Source organism: Pelophylax lessonae (assembly GCF_965119305.1).
Source record: "Pelophylax lessonae genome assembly, chromosome: 12".
Lineage (NCBI taxonomy): Eukaryota > Metazoa > Chordata > Amphibia > Anura > Ranidae > Pelophylax > Pelophylax lessonae.
Window position 1 is genome coordinate 133,207,597 of NC_138779.1, and position 20,605 is coordinate 133,228,201.

General features: G+C 45.7%; 1 protein-coding gene across 3 annotated transcripts in view; it reads left to right on the top strand.

Annotated features, from left to right (window-relative positions):
• Positions 1-20,605, top strand: part of HYOU1 (hypoxia up-regulated 1) — a gene marked incomplete at its 3' end in the record, with an annotated part of 94,290 nt that overhangs the window by 15,601 nt on the left and 58,084 nt on the right. For 2 of the 3 annotated variants that reach the window (XM_082274292.1, XM_082274293.1), the window contains 4 exons: positions 461-615; positions 5,257-5,333; positions 14,729-14,910; positions 15,106-15,221. In XM_082274292.1, the coding sequence (XP_082130418.1) occupies positions 461-615; positions 5,257-5,333; positions 14,729-14,910; positions 15,106-15,221 (530 nt within the window). Of the gene's footprint in view, positions 1-460; positions 616-5,256; positions 5,334-14,728; positions 14,911-15,105; positions 15,226-20,605 lie in introns of those variants that run through there. The other variant, XM_082274294.1, reaches the window with a different exon arrangement.

Here is a 20,605-nt window from a genome sequence, read left to right on the forward strand (position 1 = left end):
CTCCCCATTCTCTACTTGGGCCAGCCACAGATTTGTCCCCCAGAGTCAGGCAATGTATAGTAACCATTGCAGTGTGCATTCTCCAACTGAAGTCACACTGTGCAAGGGTCGATCCTAAATGAGGCAGTGGTTGCTAGAAACTCGTGCATTGTAATAGATTGGCATTCATGCCACAATTGCAGCATCATTTTTGCATTAATGCCTGCACAGTGTAACTTCATTGGAGCCTGCTGACTGCAGCTATTACTATATGGGGTTTAGGAAAACTGATGCCTGCCTTGTTCTCGGTCCTAAAGTTGGAGTGTTGGACCCTAAATAAAATATTTACCTTTTTTTAGAATTTGGTAATTCATAACTCTTTTTTATACTGTCTCGTGGTGTATGGTCTCACCATTATCATGTGTACAAGTTACTATAATGACAGAGCATACATTAATATATCTTGACCATCTTCTTACAGGCAGCTAAGAATCCCAAGCAGACGTTTCGCTTCTTCCAGGATTTGTTGGGGAAAGGAGCAGAGAACCCACAAGTTGTAGCTTTTAAAAAGCGCTTTCCAGAGTATGATATTGTGAAGGATGATATTAGGGGTACAACCCTTTTTAAGCTATCAGAGTAAGTTATGACGTTATCTAGCTTTTTTGTTTCCCAAACGATAATTGTTGCTTACCATGCTTAATCCCTTGGTGTCTGCCGTACGCAAATATGCGGCCTCTCAACGCTTGAATTGCTGTATGTACACCTTGTGCTGAGAGTGCATGCCCTGCTTGCTCTCAGTGCAGTTACCGTTCCCTAACCAAAAGGTAATCGTTGCGATCGGGAGTTTTTGGACCACGTGACAGCCGATCACGTGATCTTAAACCGGCCGCATAATCCTCCTAATGCTTCGGGAGCCGCCGACGCTAAGAGGTTAAAGCACCCAGTAGGTTTTTCCCTAATGCATGAAGTGCATTAAGGTACAAAACCTGCGTTTTTTAGAAGTGCACCACTTTAATAGTTATAATACAGGACTAATCTCTACCAGAACTGATTTTTTTTTTTTTTTTTTTTTTCTTCCCTCTCCTCCCTCCTTCGTGGGACTGAGACATTGTGGCTGACAAATCGAACACCTGACTGATATTTTTGACACTTTTGGAGGGACCAGTGAAGTTACTGCAGGAATCAGTGCTAAAAATATGCACTGTTACTGTACTAATGACACTGGCAGGGAAGGGGTTAACACCAGGGGTGATCAAAGGGTTAAATGTGTCCCTAGGGGGTGCTTTCTGTGTGAAGGATGGAATGAACACGGGGACCTGAGTTCTTAAATTGGACAAACACAGGAGCCCTGTGTTCATTGTTGACAGGACAGCGGTCTGCCGTGTTTACAACAGCAGACCGCCGTTCTAGCTTCATGGGGAGCGATCGCAGGAGCCCAGGGGTAATCGCGGCCCCTGGACCCACAGATCAACTTCCCCTGTGGTGATTGGGCGCGCAAAGCGATGTACAGTTACGTCATTTCGTGGGACAGAGCTGACCTGCAGCAGTATATGTACTGTTGGTGATCGGCAAGTGGTTAAAGCTAAATTCCAGGAATTGAGCAACTTTACAATGTGTTAAGTCCCTGCGGCCACCCCACTCACGCTGTGATGGGAAACAGTGGGAGCCAATCAGCGGGTCCAGCTGCCGCGATGACCACCCGCGATCCTTCTCTGGAGAGGCAGGTGAGGGAGGAAAATGGAGATCTTATGTTTCTGCTAAGCAGAAATGCTGATCTGTTTTCCTCCAGTCACAGCATTCCCCCTTCAGTTAAAAAGCATTCCCTAGGAGCACACTTTGATCGCCCCTGTTAACACCTTTTCTGCCAGTGTCATTTATACATAAGTGGATTTTTTTTTGCACTGGTTACTATTCCCCAAAAATTCTGTGTCAGATTTGTCTGCCGCAACAATGTCAAATTCACAATAAAATCGCTGATCCTTGCCATTACTAGTAAAAACCAATAAGCCCATAAATCCCATAGTTTGTAGATGCTTTAACTTTTGCACAAACCAATTAATATACGACTTTTTTTTTATTTTTTTTTTTTTTTCTTTACCAAAAACATAGCAGAATACATATTGACCTAAATTGATGAAAAGTCCAATTTTTTTTTTTTTTTTTTTTTTCCCCTCCCTGGATAACAAAAAAAAAAAAAAAAAAAAACCCCAAACTGATTTTTTTTTTTTAATTTAAGATACAATAATTTTCAGATGGATCTGATCGGCTGCTCCGTTTTAATTTAAGATACAATAATTTTCAGATGGATCTGATCGGCTGCTCCATGTACCCCTATTGAGCAGCGGATGTCGGTGACATCTCTGCTCACACCCGCTGCGATCCGGTTTGGGAAATCCGGATGGATGGAAACCCTATTTTCCATCTGTCTGGAGGATCGGATGAAAACTGACAGGCAGTCCATTTTCATCCGATCTCCCATGGAGGAGAGCGGGGATCTGACAGGTCCGTCTCTGCAAAGTAAGCGGAGACGGACTTGTTATCCACCCGCTGAGTAAAACTGAGTCCACCGGGCGGAAAGCCCGTGTGAAAGGACCCTAAGGGCTCTTTCACAGAGACGGACCGTTCAGATCCGCCTGTCAGTTTTTTTTTTTTTTTTTTTTTTTTTTTGCCGGATCTGAACGGTCCCCCCCCATGCATCCCTATGGGGCATTACGGATCTGAACAGTCCCCCCCCCCCCCATGCTTCCCTATGGGGCATCGGATGTCAGCGGAGACATGTCCACTGACATCTGATCCGTCAACTCTGGAGGGATGGCAACCCTATTTTCTATCCGTCCAGCGGATCGGATGAGAATGGACCAACGGTCCGTTCCCATCCGATTCCCCCATAGAGATGTATGGGGCTCTAACAGCTGTGTCTCTGCACACAGTGTGTAGAACAGCTGTCATTCTCCTGCTCAGCGGGGGATCAGCGGATCGATCCCCCGCTGAGATAAACAGTCCGCCGACAGAGGATAGTGTGAAAGAGCCCTAATGCCTCGTACACACGCATCTATAGTTGGCTGTGAATTTTCGGCCAACGTCCGATCGGCCGATTTTCGGCTTGTTAGTATGATGCTTTCGACAATCGACTCCGACTTTTCGGCCCAAAAAAATCTGGTGTGCAGGCTATAAAATTTTTGTTGGCCGTCAACCTAACGGCCGATTTTCCTTCAGTCAGTACAGATTTCGGCAGACAAAAATCTGATGAGCAAGACTGGGCATGCTCAGAGAAGAAAAAACGCACGGAAAGTAAACCAGCACATGACATCACTTCTGAAGTTGTTTTTTGTTGGCCGAGAAAATTTGTGTGCAGTCTAGAGCACATTTCAACCAACACAACAACACTGGACAAAAGACGGCCGATCGGTCGGCCGATCGTTGCGTGTGTACGAGGCATTGGGCTTCTGAGAATGAGCAGGGGGAGGGGCGGGCATAGCTGTTTCAGTAACTCTGCTCTTGAAGAAACTGAGACCGCAGTGTTGAAGTTCTCCTCTTGGAGCACATAAACCTATCGGATGAATAGAGTGAAGTCTAGAGGCGGAAGGCTCCTTGTTAGTCTTAACTCGTGGTATGCCTGCAGTTTTCTGGAATTCAGCTTTAAGGTGAACCTGTTGGCCATTTTAGATCTTTATATTTCATTTGTTTTTGAGAAAATCTGGTAATGACACAAAAGGCATTTAAACAAAAGGCAATTCTCGGATTGTCGCTATGACAAATACACAAAACATCAACAAATACCATGGTCCATGAATAAAAAGGGACATAAAGTAATTGTGGGATGTTCATGGGAGGGGGGGAATTGTGGATAAAGAGTAACGGGAGACCCTTCATACCAGTTCATGAGACCTAATATAGCTTTAAAGACTCAATATATGTTGAATTCAAACAACATTAAAAAAAGGGGGGTAGAGAAGAAAAGGACGAGAGGAAAAAGAGTAAGCGAAAAGGTCAGCCCACAGCGCATTAGGGAGAAGAGATGTGACTGATCCATGGGTCCCATATTTTATCAATCTTTTTTAACCATTATGGAATATGGGAGTGCGTTTCTCATTAACCATAATCGCAATATTCAACCTTAACCATGAATTTACTCTTAAAGCGGAGTTCCGGGCACAAAATTTTTTTTTTTGTGCCCCTCCGCTAGGTATGCCTCACCTGAAAAGGAATTGGATAGTTATTTTTTTTTTTTTTTGTTTACTCACCTTTTTATTGAAGATCGTAAATACTCACCTATGACAGCTTCCTCCTCCAGCACCGAGGCTCACCCCGTCACTTCCTGCCTCGCGATGATTCCTGGGAGCTAAACGTCATAGCTTCCAGGAATCAATGCGCCGCACCGGCCCCGCTCGTCATTTCCGGGCGACGCCGTTTAGGAATGCGGCGCCGCACCGGAAGTGACAAGAGGGGCCGGTGCAGTGCATTCTGGGACACGAAGACGCGGAAGAAGACAGAGAAGAGGACCGCGCCGGCTTCAGCTGCCCACAACCGAGATGGAAACGCTGTGGAAGAGAATTTCTAAGTAAGTATTTCTTCTTACAGGTAAGTGCGAACCGGGACAGATCAGAGGCTAGCCATTGTGGAATGTGCTAGCCCTGACTGTCCCGGGGTATGTTCAGAAAAAAATTGTTTCTCTGCCCGGAACTCCGCTTTAACGTAATCCAGAAGAATAACAAACTGTTTCTAATGCTTAGCAACAGTGATCGTTGCTGCCAAAAATAAATACGTGATTAATTTCACTGACTTCCTGGGTACTTTATCAGGTAATCTTATAGAACAGGGCAACGAATGGGGATCTTTGGATATTCACTCCCGTCACTGAATTAATTAAATTAAATATCCAAAACCTAGTCCCAAAGGGGCACTGGCACCAGATGTGATGCATTGTCCCCAAATGACCACAACGTCAAGCAGGCGATGTAAATGGGTTATTTTAGCCACCCGAATAAAGCGGAGGCAGTATCCTGCCACTCAAGACGGGTAAAATGTAAGATTCAGGTTATTTTCCCATTGGTTTATGTAGGAGAGTTTTGAATTTGGTTCAGTGAGGGAGGCATACACCAGACACTCGTCCCTTCAAAAGACCTCTTGCATTTAGATCTTTAAAAGTGACATTCTTGTTTTAGACTCTTTACACAGCACTTTTTCACTCTAAACCCCATCTTGTGTAAACCAAAGTATTGTTTGTTACTGATCGTATGAAACTTTTTTTTTTATTTTTATTTCCTGATATTTTAGAGAAGTGACTTATTCACCAGAAGAATTGCTGGCAATGATGCTGAATTACTCCAGATCCCTAGCTGAGGAGTTTGCAGGTTAGCCCTTTCTAATTTTAAACGTCTTCAATTTATGCAGTTAAAGTAGAACTATAGGGGGTATATGTAAGGGGGTCTGATTATTTGTGTGCGAGGGGGGGGTTTTTTTTTTTTTTTTTTTAATTTTTTTCTCCGCTCCTGCACTTTTTTTTTTTTTTTTTTTTCATGGACACAGATGACACTTGTGTCATCCACTCCGTATGTCTGCATATCATCCCATCCGTTTGCGGATGATATACGGACATAATGTATGTCTAAGGGGATTGCGGATGACATCCGATTTTTGCATCCGTTCCGTTTTTTAAACGGAAGAAAAATAGGAAAAAACGGAACAGAACTGAAAGGACGCAAATTGGATGTCAGCGGATGGTCATCCGCTGACATCTGCAATACCATTGACATGCATTATGTCCGTATATCATCCGCAAACGGATGGGGTGATATACGGACATACGGAGCGCCCGTGTGAAAGAGGCCTAAAGCAATTTCATTGTGACAATGACCATGAAAGTACTTAACTGTAGGCAAGGTTCCTCCACTCACCCCCCCCCCCCCCATTTTGGATAGAGGTGGGGGGGGGGTTTATAATTCCAGTCTTTTTTTTTTTTTTTTGTCTCCTGTGTAAACAGGAAGTGAAAAGAAATCCCTGCAAATTAAGGGACTCCATTTGGGCCCCAAGGACACCAGAACTAGTGTTTCTATTGGAAGATTTGCTCTCTAATAATTTTCTGGGACAACCCAATTTTTGGGATTTTACTTTACTTTCAATGATAATGGTAAAAAGGACAAATGGATGGTAAATCTACCTAACAGTGGCACAGACAGCAATAAAAGCCTGATGGGTTCTAATTTCTCTTCACTCTTTCTTCTTTTTTTTTTTTTTTTTTTTTTTCTTCTTGTCACAGCATGCTTTAAAACCTTGGGTGATGCCAGTCTCCACACCCCTGCTAGTTATAAAAAGTGGTCCTGGTCACTGTTCTACTTGGGGATAATCAATGACTACAGTGTCTACCTGCACGCCTGGCTTCCTCTCCTATACCTCCTGTATTGACAAAGTTTTCATGGCTACATAATTAACCTGCAAGCTTGAGCGCTCTAAAAATTGCTCACCTTGAGGTTGGCTACATTATGACTATATTGCCAAATGTAAGACCCCATTCAGACAAGCGCGACTTGTCAGGCGACTTGTCAGCCTGACAAGTCGCGGTCGGTCCCTCGCCATTGAGTAGTACAGGACCCGTTCTAATAGGAGCGACACAAGTCGCTCCGACTTAGAAAAAGGGTCCTGTACTAATTTGGGGCGACCTGGGAGCGACTTGCATAGACTTCCATTATGTGAAATCCCTGCAAGTCGCGCCGCGTGCACCGCGACTTCACAGGTCGCCCCTCGAAGTCGGATCGCCTCAGTGTGAACCGGCTCTAAGTGCTGTATTTAAGTTTTGTGCTGTCCTATATACATCTGAGTGAAGTTCTTTCATGCAGAAAACCATTATTGGCCCTACCCCGTTTTATTCCAACCCATCACATGATTAAAAAAAAAAAGAAATCTGTGAAATGGGATCAAAACTAGTGCTTTAATAGTGAGCTCACAGACCATGGTTCCATTTCATTCTGCTCAAACTGTGATTCACTACACAACATTTGAAAAATACAGGGCAACAGCCTCATCCAATCACAGCGCTTGAGTTCTGCCTCTAGTATGTCAAATTATTATAAAATTAGATCTCATTTGTTAAAATTTCTCACATTGTACCATCCTGTCACAGAACATTACATACTAGGAGGAGAACCAGAGTAATCAATGGTGAAGGATCTGGGTGTTCTGGTATATCCTAAGCTTAAAGGAGTTGTAAAGTCTCATGGTTCTTCACCTTAATACATTCTATGCATTAAGGTGGAAAACCCCTTTTCTCTATCGCTCATTGACAGACGTAGTCTTCTTGATTCTCAAGAGCTGGGTTATGTTGTCTCCGCAGGAGTAGGACTAGGCAGAATGACAAAACGTTCTGGCTCCACCCTAGGGGGCAGTCCCTGAGGGTATATCCTCCCTCTCTCTGCTACAGGGAATCAGTTTTTTTCTGTCTAGTCAGGAGTAAGGACCTAAGTTCCTTGCTGGGATCTTTTGGTCCTGGCAAGACTTTTTTTCTTTAAAGAAAAAGACATTTTTTAGGTAGTTTTCTCCAGTGTTTTTTTCCTGTGAGATCTTCAAGCAAAAATGCCGGACTGGGCGACACTTGTGGTCACCCCAGCCGGCCTACGAGCGCGTGCAGACCAGGCATTGCGCTTGGTCGGCCGCGACATATTCAAGTAAGTATGCGGGGCCGGGCGACGGGCTGGATGTGAGATCCAGTGGTCACCCCGGTTTCTGCCTAAAAACGCGTGCAGACCAGTGCGCTGAGTCGGCCGCGACGGAGTCCCAGTAAAGGGACTGACTTTTCGAGTTAAAAGCTCGCTTGGACGCCAGGACCAGAGAGTCGAGGCGTCCACAAACCCCCCACCTCGGTGGAGAGGGTATTATGAAGAGAGGGTGCCTGTCGGTTCGGTATGGTGAGTAAAACGTTCCCTTTTTTTCCTCATTTATGAGGCAGTATATATTATGGGCCCCTCCATATATGATCAGTATATATCTGACACTTACAAGTCCCCCTTGTAATACAGCATGTGTTTGTGGGAAGTGGACTTGGTTCAAGAGCTAACACTCTACCCAGCAGACTGTAACATTACAGCAAACATAGGAGGTATAATCCTACCTTATGTGCAGTGTATCTCTGTAGATCCATATGTCACCTCTCAGCAGAGTGCAGGTGGATGTGCTGGGAAGACGATATCGGCGGTCCGCCGCCATTTTGCCGTAGACCGAATGTATGTATGTCCTCAGGTCACGCCGGCCGCCATGTTTTTGGAGTCTTATGTCTCTTCTATGGGGGCGGCCATGTTTTGTGAGCCCAGCTTCCTCGTGGAGGGCTGGGAACGCCCGAAGGCGTACACAGGGGGCGGAGCCACGCCTTCTGCCCGGGAAAAAGCAAACAGCTCCTTCCAGTCTGTGTAAGACAGACGCTGGCTGCAGTTTGTTGGAAACTGCACTGCATCGGTTGGTGAGCCTTGGGGGTCCCTCTCTCTCTCTCTCTGGGATCGAGAAGCAGGTACTCTGAGGGGCGCTATTGCACTAGGGGGAGACACACAAAAAAAAAAAAAAAAAAAAGAGTTTTTTTGTTTATTGCTGGCAAAAAGTGTCCTGTATTAACATGGACCCTGCCACTCATGTATCTCCTCCGGATCCCCTCGAGGGGTCTGCGGGATCCTCCAGCACCCCATTGACAATTGAATCTTTGTCAGCCATTATGGAAACTTTTGTGTCCCGGGTGGAAGTGGCTTGTCAGGGACAGGGCGCAAGAAAGCGACCCCCGCCTAACCCCTTATTATCTGAAACCTCGGATTCAGACTCTGAGCCTATTTCTGCAGTTGCAGGTACTTCATCTGGTATTGGTGTCTCGGGTCCTGTCTCTTCAGACAGTGAGGAGGATGTTTCGGCATCTGCCATAGCCCGAGAGGAAGCGTTGGTAAACGCACTCATTGTATCTGTTCAAGAGACTTTAAGGTTACAGGGTATTCCATCAGAAATAGCTGAAACTGAGATCCCTTTTGGGACTAAAAAGCGCATCAAAGTGGCAAAGGTTTTTCCATTGCCCAAATGTTTTGGCAATCCAATCGATGAAGAATGGCGTCTGCCAAAACGCACTTTTAATATTTCCAAACGCATTGACAGGCGTTATCCGTTTGAGGAAACCCTTATTAAGAAATGGACAGAACCACCTGTGGTGGATTCACCAATTGCTAGATTGAATAAAGCCACGGTTATTCCTTTAGAAGACGCTCCGTCTTTTAAAGATCCAGTGGATCGCAAGATAGAAGCTATGTCTCGCACCATGTTTTCCTTGATTGGATCAGCTTTCAGGCCAATAATTGCTATTGGTCTGGTTTCGCAGGCTGTAACTGAATGGACCAAGTGGTTACGCCGGGACTTAGAAGAAGTCCCTCAGGCGGTATCAGATTTGTTGGAACAAATGATACAGGGGTTACAGTTTGTATGTGATGCGGCGTTAGACGCCACTCCATTAATGGCGCGAGCATCAGTCTCAGCAGTGGTTCTCAGGCGTACACTGTGGCTAAAAGGTTGGATAGCCGACCAAGGTTCCAAAAAAGCATTGGCTAATATCCCCTTTTCAGGAGAACGTCTATTTGGAGCCAACTTAGATGAGATCATTAAGGATCTCACCGGTGGAAAAAGCACCTTTTTACCGCAAAATTTTAAAGGTAGAGGAACTCGTCAAAGACGAGGGCCTTCTTTTTCTGCTCACAAGAGGTTTTTTCGTCCAGCGGGTGAAAAAACGAAGTCCTCCAAGGTTCCTACAGGAGGCGTCAGGGGTCGTTGGTCGGGCAAGCAAAAGCCCGCCCCCTCCAGACCTGAAGATAAACCATCCAAAGCCTGAAGGTGCGCCCCCACCCATAACTGGGGTGGGGGGACGTCTTCGCCGGTTCCCGGATCCATGGCTTTCCAGAATCCCGGACAAATGGGTTTGCGAAGTCATAAAGTCAGGGTACAAGATCGAGTTTCGATCTCTCCCACCGGCGCGATTCTTCCCTTCCAATATCCGACTATCTCCGGATCGTCTAGAAGATCTGCGGAGAGCAGTCACAGATCTACTACAACAAGGAGTGGTAGTCCACGTTCCTTGGACAGAACGGTTTCAAGGGTTTTATTCAAACCTGTTTACAATACCCAGGAAAGAGGGCAAAGTGCGTCCAATTCTGGACTTAAGAGCACTCAATTCTTTCGTCAACATAAGAAGATTCAGAATGGAGTCCATTCGCACGGTAGCAGCCTTCCTGCATCCAGGGGATGTCCTAGCGTCCATAGACATCAAGGACGCCTATCTTCACATTCCCATTTTCGCAGGACATCAGCGTTTTCTACGCTTTTCCGTAGAGGAGAACCACTATCAGTTTGTGGCGTTACCTTTCGGTCTCGCCACGGCTCCGCGGGTCTTCACAAAAGTGTTGGCCCCAATGTTGGCACTTCTGCGCCAAAGAGGTATATCGATTCTAGGTTACCTAGACGATCTTCTGCTTCATGCAGAGTCTCCTCAGACCTTGCTACAAAACATAGAAATTACTATGATTTCTTTACAGGAATTCGGGTGGCTGGTGAACCAGCAAAAGTCTTTTCTGGTTCCCACCCAGAGGCTCGAATATCTGGGTCTAATTCTAGACACAGTCAGGACAAGAGTGTTTCTTCCGGTAGGGAAACTTCGAAAGATTCAATCAGCAGTCCAGTTGTTACTGTCCAACAACTGGTCTTCCCTTCGGACTTGCATGAGGGTTCTGGGGTTGATGGTGGCTTCCTTCGAAGCAGTCCCATTTGCCCAGTCCCATACCCGAATTCTTCAGCAAGAGATTCTCCTCAGATGGAATCGGAATCCGGAATCCCTGGACAATCAGATACGATTGAGCAAACAGACCAGAGAGTCTCTGGTTTGGTGGCTTCGGTCTCCAATGCTCAGCCAGGGAAAGTCATTTCTGCCAATATTTTGGACGATAGTGACCACGGATGCCAGTCTATCCGGATGGGGAGGAATTCTCGGTCAATTATCTGCCCAGGGACTTTGGTCCCCGGAAGAATCCAGATTACCGATAAATGTATTGGAACTAAGAGCGATCAGACTTTGTCTGATTCACTGGACCGAGCAGCTCCAGGGCAGCCCGGTTCGGATCCAGTCGGACAATGCCACGGCCGTGGCTTATGTCAATCACCAGGGGGGCACCAAGAGTGTCCGAGCGGCCAAGGAAGTGGCTTGCATTCTTCGCTGGGCGGAACGATTTGTTCCAGCAATCTCTGCGGTGTTCTTTCCGGGGGTGGAGAATTGGCAGGCAGATTATCTCAGCCGTCAGACCCTGGATCAGGGGGAATGGTCCCTCCATCCAGACGTTTTCCACCAATTGTGCCTACGGTGGGGCACCCCGGATGTGGATCTGTTGGCATCACGATTCAACAGGAAAGTTCAGAGATTCGTGGCTCGCTCCCGCGATCCTCTAGCAGAAACCGCAGACGCACTGATCGCCCCGTGGGGGCAATACCAGCTAATATATGCCTTCCCTCCTCTCGCGTTACTGCCAAGACTTCTTCGCAGGGTAGAGGAGGAAGGAATCCCAGTAATCCTGGTAGCTCCGGACTGGCCTCGTCGAGCTTGGTACGCCGACATGGTCAGACTGGTGGCGGACGTCCCGTGGAGACTTCCTCTCAGAGAGGATCTACTGTCTCAGGGACCGATCTTCCATCCTGCTTTACGATCGCTGGCTTTAACGGCCTGGCTATTGAGACCCAGGTGCTGAAGGACAAAGGTTTGTCAGCTTCAGTTATTCCTACTCTAGTTGAAGCAAGGAAAGCGACTTCCAGAAAGATTTATCATCGCACATGGAAGTCCTACATTGCATGGTGTGAACCTTTGGGGTTCCGTCCTCGGTCTTATTCGATTAGTCGAATATTGGCTTTTCTGCAACAAGGGGTTGAGCAGAAACTGGCCTTGAGTACTATCAAGGGTCAGGTCTCAGCATTAGCCATCTTCTTTCAGAAGCCTTTGGCTACTCATTCCTTGGTGCGGAATTTCATCCAGGGGGTGCGACATCTGGCTCCGCCAGTGCACGCGCCGTTACCCCCCTGGGATCTTAATTTAGTGTTGTCGGTTCTTCAGAAACCTCCCTTTGAAGATATTAGGGAGATTCCTCTACCCACGTTGTCCCAGAAGGTGGCCTTCTTGGTGGCTATTACTTCTGCACGCAGGGTGTCAGAACTGGCCGCATTATCTTGTCGTTCACCATATCTGGTGGTTCATAGAGATAAGGTGGTTCTTCGTCCGAATCCATCCTTCCTACCAAAAGTAGTTTCAGAATTTCATCTGAATGAAGAAATTGTATTACCTTCCCTGTGTCCTAAGCCCAGTCATCCTCGGGAATTTGCTTTGCACTCCTTGGATGTGGTCCGGGCGATCAGGGTATACTTGAAAACGACAGACTCGTTTCGCAAGACGGATTCACTTTTTGTGATCCCAGATGGACCCAAAAAAGGGGTTGCCTGCATCTGCCGCGACCATTTCCAGATGGATCAGACAGACGGTAGTGCAGGCTTATTCTATTAAGGGTCGGGAGCCCCCGTTCCCTGTTAAGGCGCACTCCACTCGGGCACTTAGTGCGTCATGGGCCTTTCGCCATCAGGCGTCAGTGGTCCAGGTGTGCAAGGCGGCTACCTGGTCGTCGGTGCATACCTTCTCAAAACATTATAAGGTTGATGTAATGGCATCGTCTGATGCCTCATTTGGCCGCAAGGTTTTGCAGGCCGCAATTTGAGGAGACCAGTGGTCTACCTCGAGGGTTTTTTTCCGTTGGAAATTTTTTTCTTTAGTCTCATTCTTTGTTTATAATGAGCCTTTAAAACTTCTAGTTTGGCACCGGTTGGGCCTACTAGATTGGATTTGATTTGTCAATCCCACCCCTCATTTGTGGCACTGCTTCTGGATGTCCCAGCTCTTGAGAATCAAGAAGACTACGTCTGTCAATGAGCGATAGAGAAAAATGGATTTTTGTAAGAACTTACCGTAAAATCCTTTTCTCTTAAGCTCATTGACAGACGTAGTACCCGCCCCTCTATCATTGAGTTGGGTTGGGTTAATTTCTCTGTACTGCTTTAAACAGAACTGATTCCCTGTAGCAGAGAGAGGGAGGATATACCCTCAGGGACTGCCCCCTAGGGTGGAGCCAGAACGTTTTGTCATTCTGCCTAGTCCTACTCCTGCGGAGACAACATAACCCAGCTCTTGAGAATCAAGAAGACTACGTCTGTCAATGAGCTTAAGAGAAAAGGATTTTACGGTAAGTTCTTACAAAAATCCATTTACCTGAACCTGATCATTTCAGCGACAAGCACAAGCCCAGTGGCTCCAGTTGCTGTCTCAGGTCCTCATTGGATAGATTGATAGCAGCTCCTGTTAATCAAATCCAGTGACATGGGGGCGGGGCCGAGTCCTGCTGTCTTGTGTCAAAGGACACAGCAGCAGGACTCGTGAGCGTGCCCGCACGGGCTCTCTGTGGGGGCACAAACGCACCCAAAACCGCTCAGGTGTGAGAAGTCCAACAATCCATAAGTCGGGTGCACATTAGACCCGCAATCCCAGCAGCTGTAATCTTTGGAAGTAGAGGACTGCACTCCGACTTGAAAATTGCAAACATTTATTGAAGAATCCAAAAATCCATGATGGACAAAATAATCGGAGGCAGGAGACAAAGCATAGTTGATGCGTTTCACAAAATGAAATTCTCTGATGAAGGGGGCCAGGAGCACCGCCGGGGCACCCCAGAAAAGGATTGGGGTCGCTTTGTGCAGCCCCAATTTTTAAAGAGGAAAAAAAAACGAACCTTTACAATTTAATAATGGCATGCAAAGCAGCAGTTTAAAAAGCGAGTAAAATCCTTTCTTGTATTAGTAGAGGTATTGACTGCAGAGAGAGAGAGAGATCATTTGTAAGACCTCATCTGGAATATGCAGTTCAGTTTTGGGCACCAGTTCACAAAAAAGGATATCGGGGAACTGGAGAAAGTGCAGAGAAGGGCAACCAAGCTGATAAGAGGCATGGAGGAGCTCAGCTATGAGGAAAGATTAGGGGAACTGAATGTATTCTCTTGAGAAGAGGAGATTAAGGGGGGGGGGGGGGGATATGATCAACATGTATAAATACATAAGTGGTGTATACGGTGAATCACTTCAGATTACATCTGGAGGAAAAGAGATTTAATAGTCAAATACAGAAACGCTTCTTCACAAGAGCTGTGAAAATGTGGCATAGACTCCTCAAGAGCTGGTTCTGGCCAGCTCAGTAGATTTTTTTTTTTTTTTTTTTTTTTTTTTTTTTATAAACAAAGCCTGTATGTTTTTTTTTTGAGTATAGGGCCTTATATATTTCCCCCTTCTATTGGAGGGATTTGCCTTTTTTTTTGTTTTTTTTTTTTTAACCAGACTATGTAACCCTAAGGCCTGCCAACTTTCTGCCCTGCATTCTACAGCATAACAACCAGTGGATGACACTAAAATAAAAAGGGGGCACCCATCATCCCCCCCCCCCCTGCCAGCTTGACATACTTTTGAAATTCTAATTCATTATATTTAGCACTAAATTGCCTGTTTAGTCCATATAACTCTAGTAGAACTAAAAGATCAGAGTAAATTGAATGTAAACTCTCTAAATGGAAGGAGCAAACTATATTGTGCAAATAGAATAATTTTAGTAGCAGTAGGATGTACCTATCTGAGCTTTTGATACTTATTTTTACCTTCTGTTTCTTATCAGAGCAGTCCATCAAAGATACAGTGATTACAGTTCCTGCATTCTTTAATCAGGCAGAACGCAGGGCTGTTCTCCAGGCTGCCAAACTTGCTGGCCTTAAAGTGCTTCAGCTTATAAATGATAATACTGCAGTTGCCTTGAATTATGGGGTCTTCAGAAGAAAAGACATCAACTCGACTGCTCAGGTATGGTTTTACTATGTGCTCTTTATATTATGTCATCTTGTGTAAGGTTGTAAAGCAGTCCAACCATGTTTTACACTTCTTTAAAGTGTCCTCCTGCCTGGTGCCCAGGACTAGCAACATTTGTATGCATCAAATACTGAAATATTTCTGATGCTAAAACTGAAGGTTTTATTCTGCCATTTCTTTATTTACCAGAACATTATGTTTTATGATATGGGATCAAGAAGTACAACTTGCACCATTGTGACTTATCAGACCATAAAGACCAAAGACTCGGGTGTTCAGCCACAGCTGCAAATTCGTGGTGTTGGGTAAGCAATGAACACATTTCAGAACAGTTCAGTAGCTTTTGATAATTTCGGAGCTTCTCAGAATGGTGTTCTGGCTCACATTAGAGGGCACATTTTATTTTTTAATCCTACTATGTATGTATATAATCTCCCATGAGGATAAGATTTCTGTTAGATGCAATTTTTTTTTCAAATTCTTTATTAAACAGAACAATAAATACAGAGTGCGTAAGGTCAAAATAAGTGTACATCCAGAGTTGGCAAGTTAGACACAATAATACCAGACGTAAACTGACCGCATAGGACATCAAACCAATGAGCAAGCAATAGCGCCACAGAGAACCATCACCGTCCCGAAGTGCGGGGCGAGGCAGCTCAGAGAGGCTGATCATATGAGTAATGGATAGCAACACCGTCAAGTAACATTTAGAGGAGAATATGGAATATCTAAGCCAACACATGTAACACGCACATAGCCAAATGAAATAGTTTTCAGGTCTTTTCCAAGGAAATGACAGAGGGAAAGGCTGGGAGAGCCAAAGAGGACATAAAAAGACAACCCACAGAGGAAAAGGGGGAGATGATCCAGGAGTTGAGAAATACAGAGAAAGAGACGGGGGGGGGGGGGGGTAGAAAGGTAGGGTAAGGGATGGGAGAGAAGGGGGTTACAGGTTCGGCCCACGCGGGTGACCCCCTCGCCCAGCCATCCCAGCAATCAAGCAGGGGGAGAGCTGAGAGCCTGGCCTTCGTCGGGGAGAGTGAACTCGTTCCAGCAGGCCCAGGTTTTAGAGTACTGCTCCTTCCTGCCCTGTGCAGTGAGTACCAAGTCTTCCAAATCATTTATCCACTTCACTCTCCGGAGCCACAGGGAGGTGGTCGGCGGGGAAGTGGACTTCCAGCAAAGGCTTATACACGACTTCGCAGCATCGGTAAGGTGTCGGAGAACAGAGCGCTTGTAGCAACGCGGGGCAATACCCGAGCAGTGGAGAAGAAAAAAGGCCGGGTTATCCGAAATGATGCGGTCAGTCATTTTCTGGGAGATTCTGCGCACCTCGGTCCAAAAGTCCCGAAGTACAGGGCAGCTCCAGAAGATGTGGAATAGAGTTCCCTTATCCCCCTGGCATCTCCAACATCTGTCAGAGGACCCGGGGAAGATGGATGCAATTTTACTTTAAAAGTTCCTCTTTACACAATCTGGAAGATTGTAGATAAAACCCGATACACTTCGGACCAAAAGGTACGGACCGTGGGGCATTCCCACCAAATGTGTGCATGGGTACCTAGAGACTCGCAACCACGAAAGCAACGAGGTGAGTATTGTGGCACATACTTGGAGACTCTGGCTGGGACCAAGTACCATCTGGTAAGGACTTTGTAATTTGTCTCCAAGGCTACAATATTTGGGGAAGCCGATTTAGTGGCTTGCCAAATTTGGATCCAGTCAGAGTCTTCCAAGGAGAGGTGTAGGTCCCTTTCCCATTTGGAAGCATATGCCGGGGGGGTAGTCTCTTGAACCGACAGGAGTTGGGCATAGAGATCAGAAATGAGCCCCCTCCTATGCGGGTCTGTTTTGCAAGCCTGCTCAAAGGTGGAGAACGCATGGGAGCTATCGCGCGCCGGTGCGTTCTGGCTAAAGAAGTGTTTCAGTTGCAAGTAGCGAAACAATTCGCCAGGAGGGAGGTTGTGGGCCTCACGCAGGGCTGGGAAGGTTTGAAAAGCCCGGGGAGTGAAGAACTGGTAAGCACGTATCAAGCCAACCCTAGTCCACTCGGAGAAAGAAGTCCGGGAGTACCAGGCTGGGTAGAACGAGGGGTTGCGGAGAAAAGAAAGTAGGGGTTTATTAGGGGACTGAAGGTGAAAACGACGTTTAAGTCTATCCCAAAGGGTTAGGCTGTGCTTAGTGATAGGATTGGTAACACATCTCCGTTGTGAGGGTGGGAGCCAGAGGAGGTTAGCCACAGAGAGAGGATCACAGTCCATTGCTTCTATGGAGACCCACAATGGGACTTCCTTTGTTGCATGATACTTAGGGAGCTGAGCCAACTCTGCAGCATAGTAGTATTTGGAGAACTGTGGCACCCCAAGCCCGCCTCGGATATGTGGTCGATACAGCGTCGGTCGGGGTAAGCGGGGTTTGGCGTTACCCCAAATGTATTCCAAAGCCCGTTTCTGTAGAATGCGTAAGAAGTAAGCTGGTACCCCAATCGGGAGAACCCGAAACAGGTACAAGATCTTGGGTAAGATCGACATTTTGAGGACTGTAATTCTCCCCATCCAGGAAAGAGGTAGGGAGGACCATTTGTTCATAAGCGATGTAAGCGTTGATAGCATGGGAGGGTAATTAGCAGAAAAGAGCTCAACAGGGTCAGCTGTGAACTTGACGCCCAAGTAGGGGATGTAGGAGTTGGCCCAAGGGAACGGGAGGGAAGACTTGAGGTGGTTAAGGTCTTCGGCTGAGAGGGATACATTGAGGGCTAGAGATTTCCGTGGGTTGACAACAAGGCCCGAAAGTGATCCAAATTTAGTTAGGGTATCAAGGAGATTAGGGGCAGACGTGAGAGGGGCAGTAAGAAAAAGCAGGACATTGTCCGCAAAAAGGCAGAGTTTATGGTGGTGACCCCCCAGTTCAATTCCACGAATATTCGGATTGGATCGTATGAGGATCGCAAGGGGCTCAATGGCCAAGGCAAATAGCAGGGGGGAAAGGGGACAACCCTGTCTCGTGCCGCGCTCAATGGGGAAAGGGTCCGACCTATAGCCTGAATAATAGACGTACGCTCTAGGGTTCTTGTAGAGGGCATTCACCCATTGCAGGAAGTGGGAGCCAAAACCCCAGCGATCAAGGATGGAGGTGAGGTATGGCCAAGACAGAGAATCGAATGCCTTGCTAATGTCCAGGGAGAGAAAGCAAGAGGGAATTCGGCGTTTCCTGGCAATGTGTGCCAGCAGGGTGGCCCGACGAATATTATCGCCAGCCTGGCGGTATGGGATGAAACCCGTCTGGTCAGCATGGACCAAAGTGCCTATGACCACATTGAGGCGAGAGGACAGGACCTTGGCAAGCAGTTTGATGTCAATGTTGAGTATAGAGATGGGTCTATAATTGGACCAGGAGGTATCATCCGAATTGGGTTTAGGAATCATGGAAATAGCAGCCATGAGCGAATCCGTGTGAAAGGAGTGACCGTCCAGCAGGGAGTTAAGTGCCCCTACCAATGGGGGGATAAGAACAGAGGCAAAGCGTTTATAGTATGTAGCAGAAAAGCCGTCAGGGCCCCTCTTTACACAATCTGATTCAAACAAGCAACTGATTTTGCCATGTTAAAACCAAAAACATGTATTTTATTGGGAATTAAATACAAGAGACCAACCCAAAGTTGCCCAGAATTGTAAAGTGAAAGAAAAATGATACATGGTTTTTCAAATTTTTTAAAAAAATATCTGAAAGTGTGGCATGCATTTGTATTCATCCCCCTTTACTCTGATACCCCTAACTAAAATCTAGTGGAAACAATTACCTTCATAAATCACCTAATTGGTAAATAGAGCCCACCTGTGTGTAACTTAATCTCAGTATAAATACAGCTGTTCTGTGAAGCCCTCAGAGGTTTGTTAGAGAACCTTAGTGAACAAACAGCATCATGAAGGCTAAGGTACACATCAGTCAGGTCAGGAATAAATAGATATTTAAAGCAGGGTTAGGTTCTAAAAATAGGAAAAAAAACAATCCCAAGCTTTGAACGTCTCACGGCGCATTGGTCAAGCCTTCATTCGAAAATGGGAAGAGTATGCCACAACTGCAAACTAGTGTTAATTTAGTCACCAAAAATGACACTATTTTAGTCAACTAAAATACGACTAAAACAATTCCGATGTCTAAAATGACATTTTAGACAATGTTACTAAATCGAAAATTGATATCAAAATGCACACTACTCTGCTGGCCATTTCTAAATCGGTAACCATTCCATCCAGAGCCTGTAATAGCACATTAAAGTTTAAACCTGTATTGCACTACTGCGTAAGCATAAGTAAAGGGCATCTACTAAGCTGCTGAAAGAGAAAAAAAAGCCTTTTCTTATATATTTTTTTTTCTTAATTGTTGGTAGTAATCAGGTAATATGTGCAATGACATTACAGCCAATAGGGTTTACAATTTTTTTTTTTTTTTTTTTTTTAATTTGCCCTTCTGTTTGTCAAAAAGCAATATTTTTTGTTTATGAAACTTGGGTTTTATTTATAAAGATGTAATATATGTTTATAAAGATGTCGTATATCACAGTAGCTAAGTGCCGGGTCACACTTGTGCGATGCGGGAAGGCTGCGAATTCGCAGCCTGTTCCCGCATTGCAAACGCACATCTGGCAGTTAATGTTAACTACACCCACAGTTTGATCGCATATCGCAGTGCAATCTGACAGTTCGCACAGGATCGGATCGCACAAGTGTGAACCACTGTGCGATCCGATCCTGATGCGGCTGAAAAAAAGGGTCATGTGCGACTTTTTGTTCGGGTGCAGTGTGAATTTAGCCATACAAAGTGTATGGCTGAATTTGCACCGCACATCCGATCGCATGTAATGAAGGAGCAGTGCGCTCTGATATTACATACGATCGCCGCACACGCTATAGTGTGAACCGGCACTAAATCTTATGTATGTCTGTAGTGCCTGTTCAAACCTTAAAGGAGATGTACAGGCAAAGCTTTTTTTGGCTGTACATCCACCTATGGATCACAGGCATGCAGTCCGTTCTGCACTCCTGTGACCCGTTTTCAGCAGAGAACGGACTGAATTCTGCTTTCTGCTGATGTCAGATGGTGGTCCAGGCACCGCATCATCACGACAGTGGAAGGAGTATAATTTGGAACATCTGGAGAAATGTTTAAATGCATTACAACTTGCCTAAACCCATTCCATTTGTAGTTGACTTAAAGGTACATGGTTTTAGTTGACTAAAAAATGACAAACTAAAATAGCATTTTATTCAAGACTGACCAAAACTAAATCTGAATTTGCTGCCAAAATTAACACTGCTGCAAACCTACCGAGTCATGGCCGTCCACCTAAACTGACAGGCCAGGCAAGGAGAGCATTTTTCAGAGAAGCAGCCAAGAGGTTCATGGTAACTCTGGAGGAGCTACAGAGCTTCACGGCTCAGGTTTGAGAAGTTGTCCACAGGACAACTATTAGTCGTGCACTCCACAAATGTGGCCTTTATGGAAGAGTGACAAATATATTAATTTTATATATATATAAAAAAAAAAATGTAGTTTAAATATTTTGTTTTTTTGTTACTAGAACAAGGGAACACATCCTTACTTAAAAGTAAAAGCCCCACTTCAAGGGTTAACTGCTCATTTACATCTAGGGGAATGAAAAAGCACTTTTACTCTGCCCCACCAA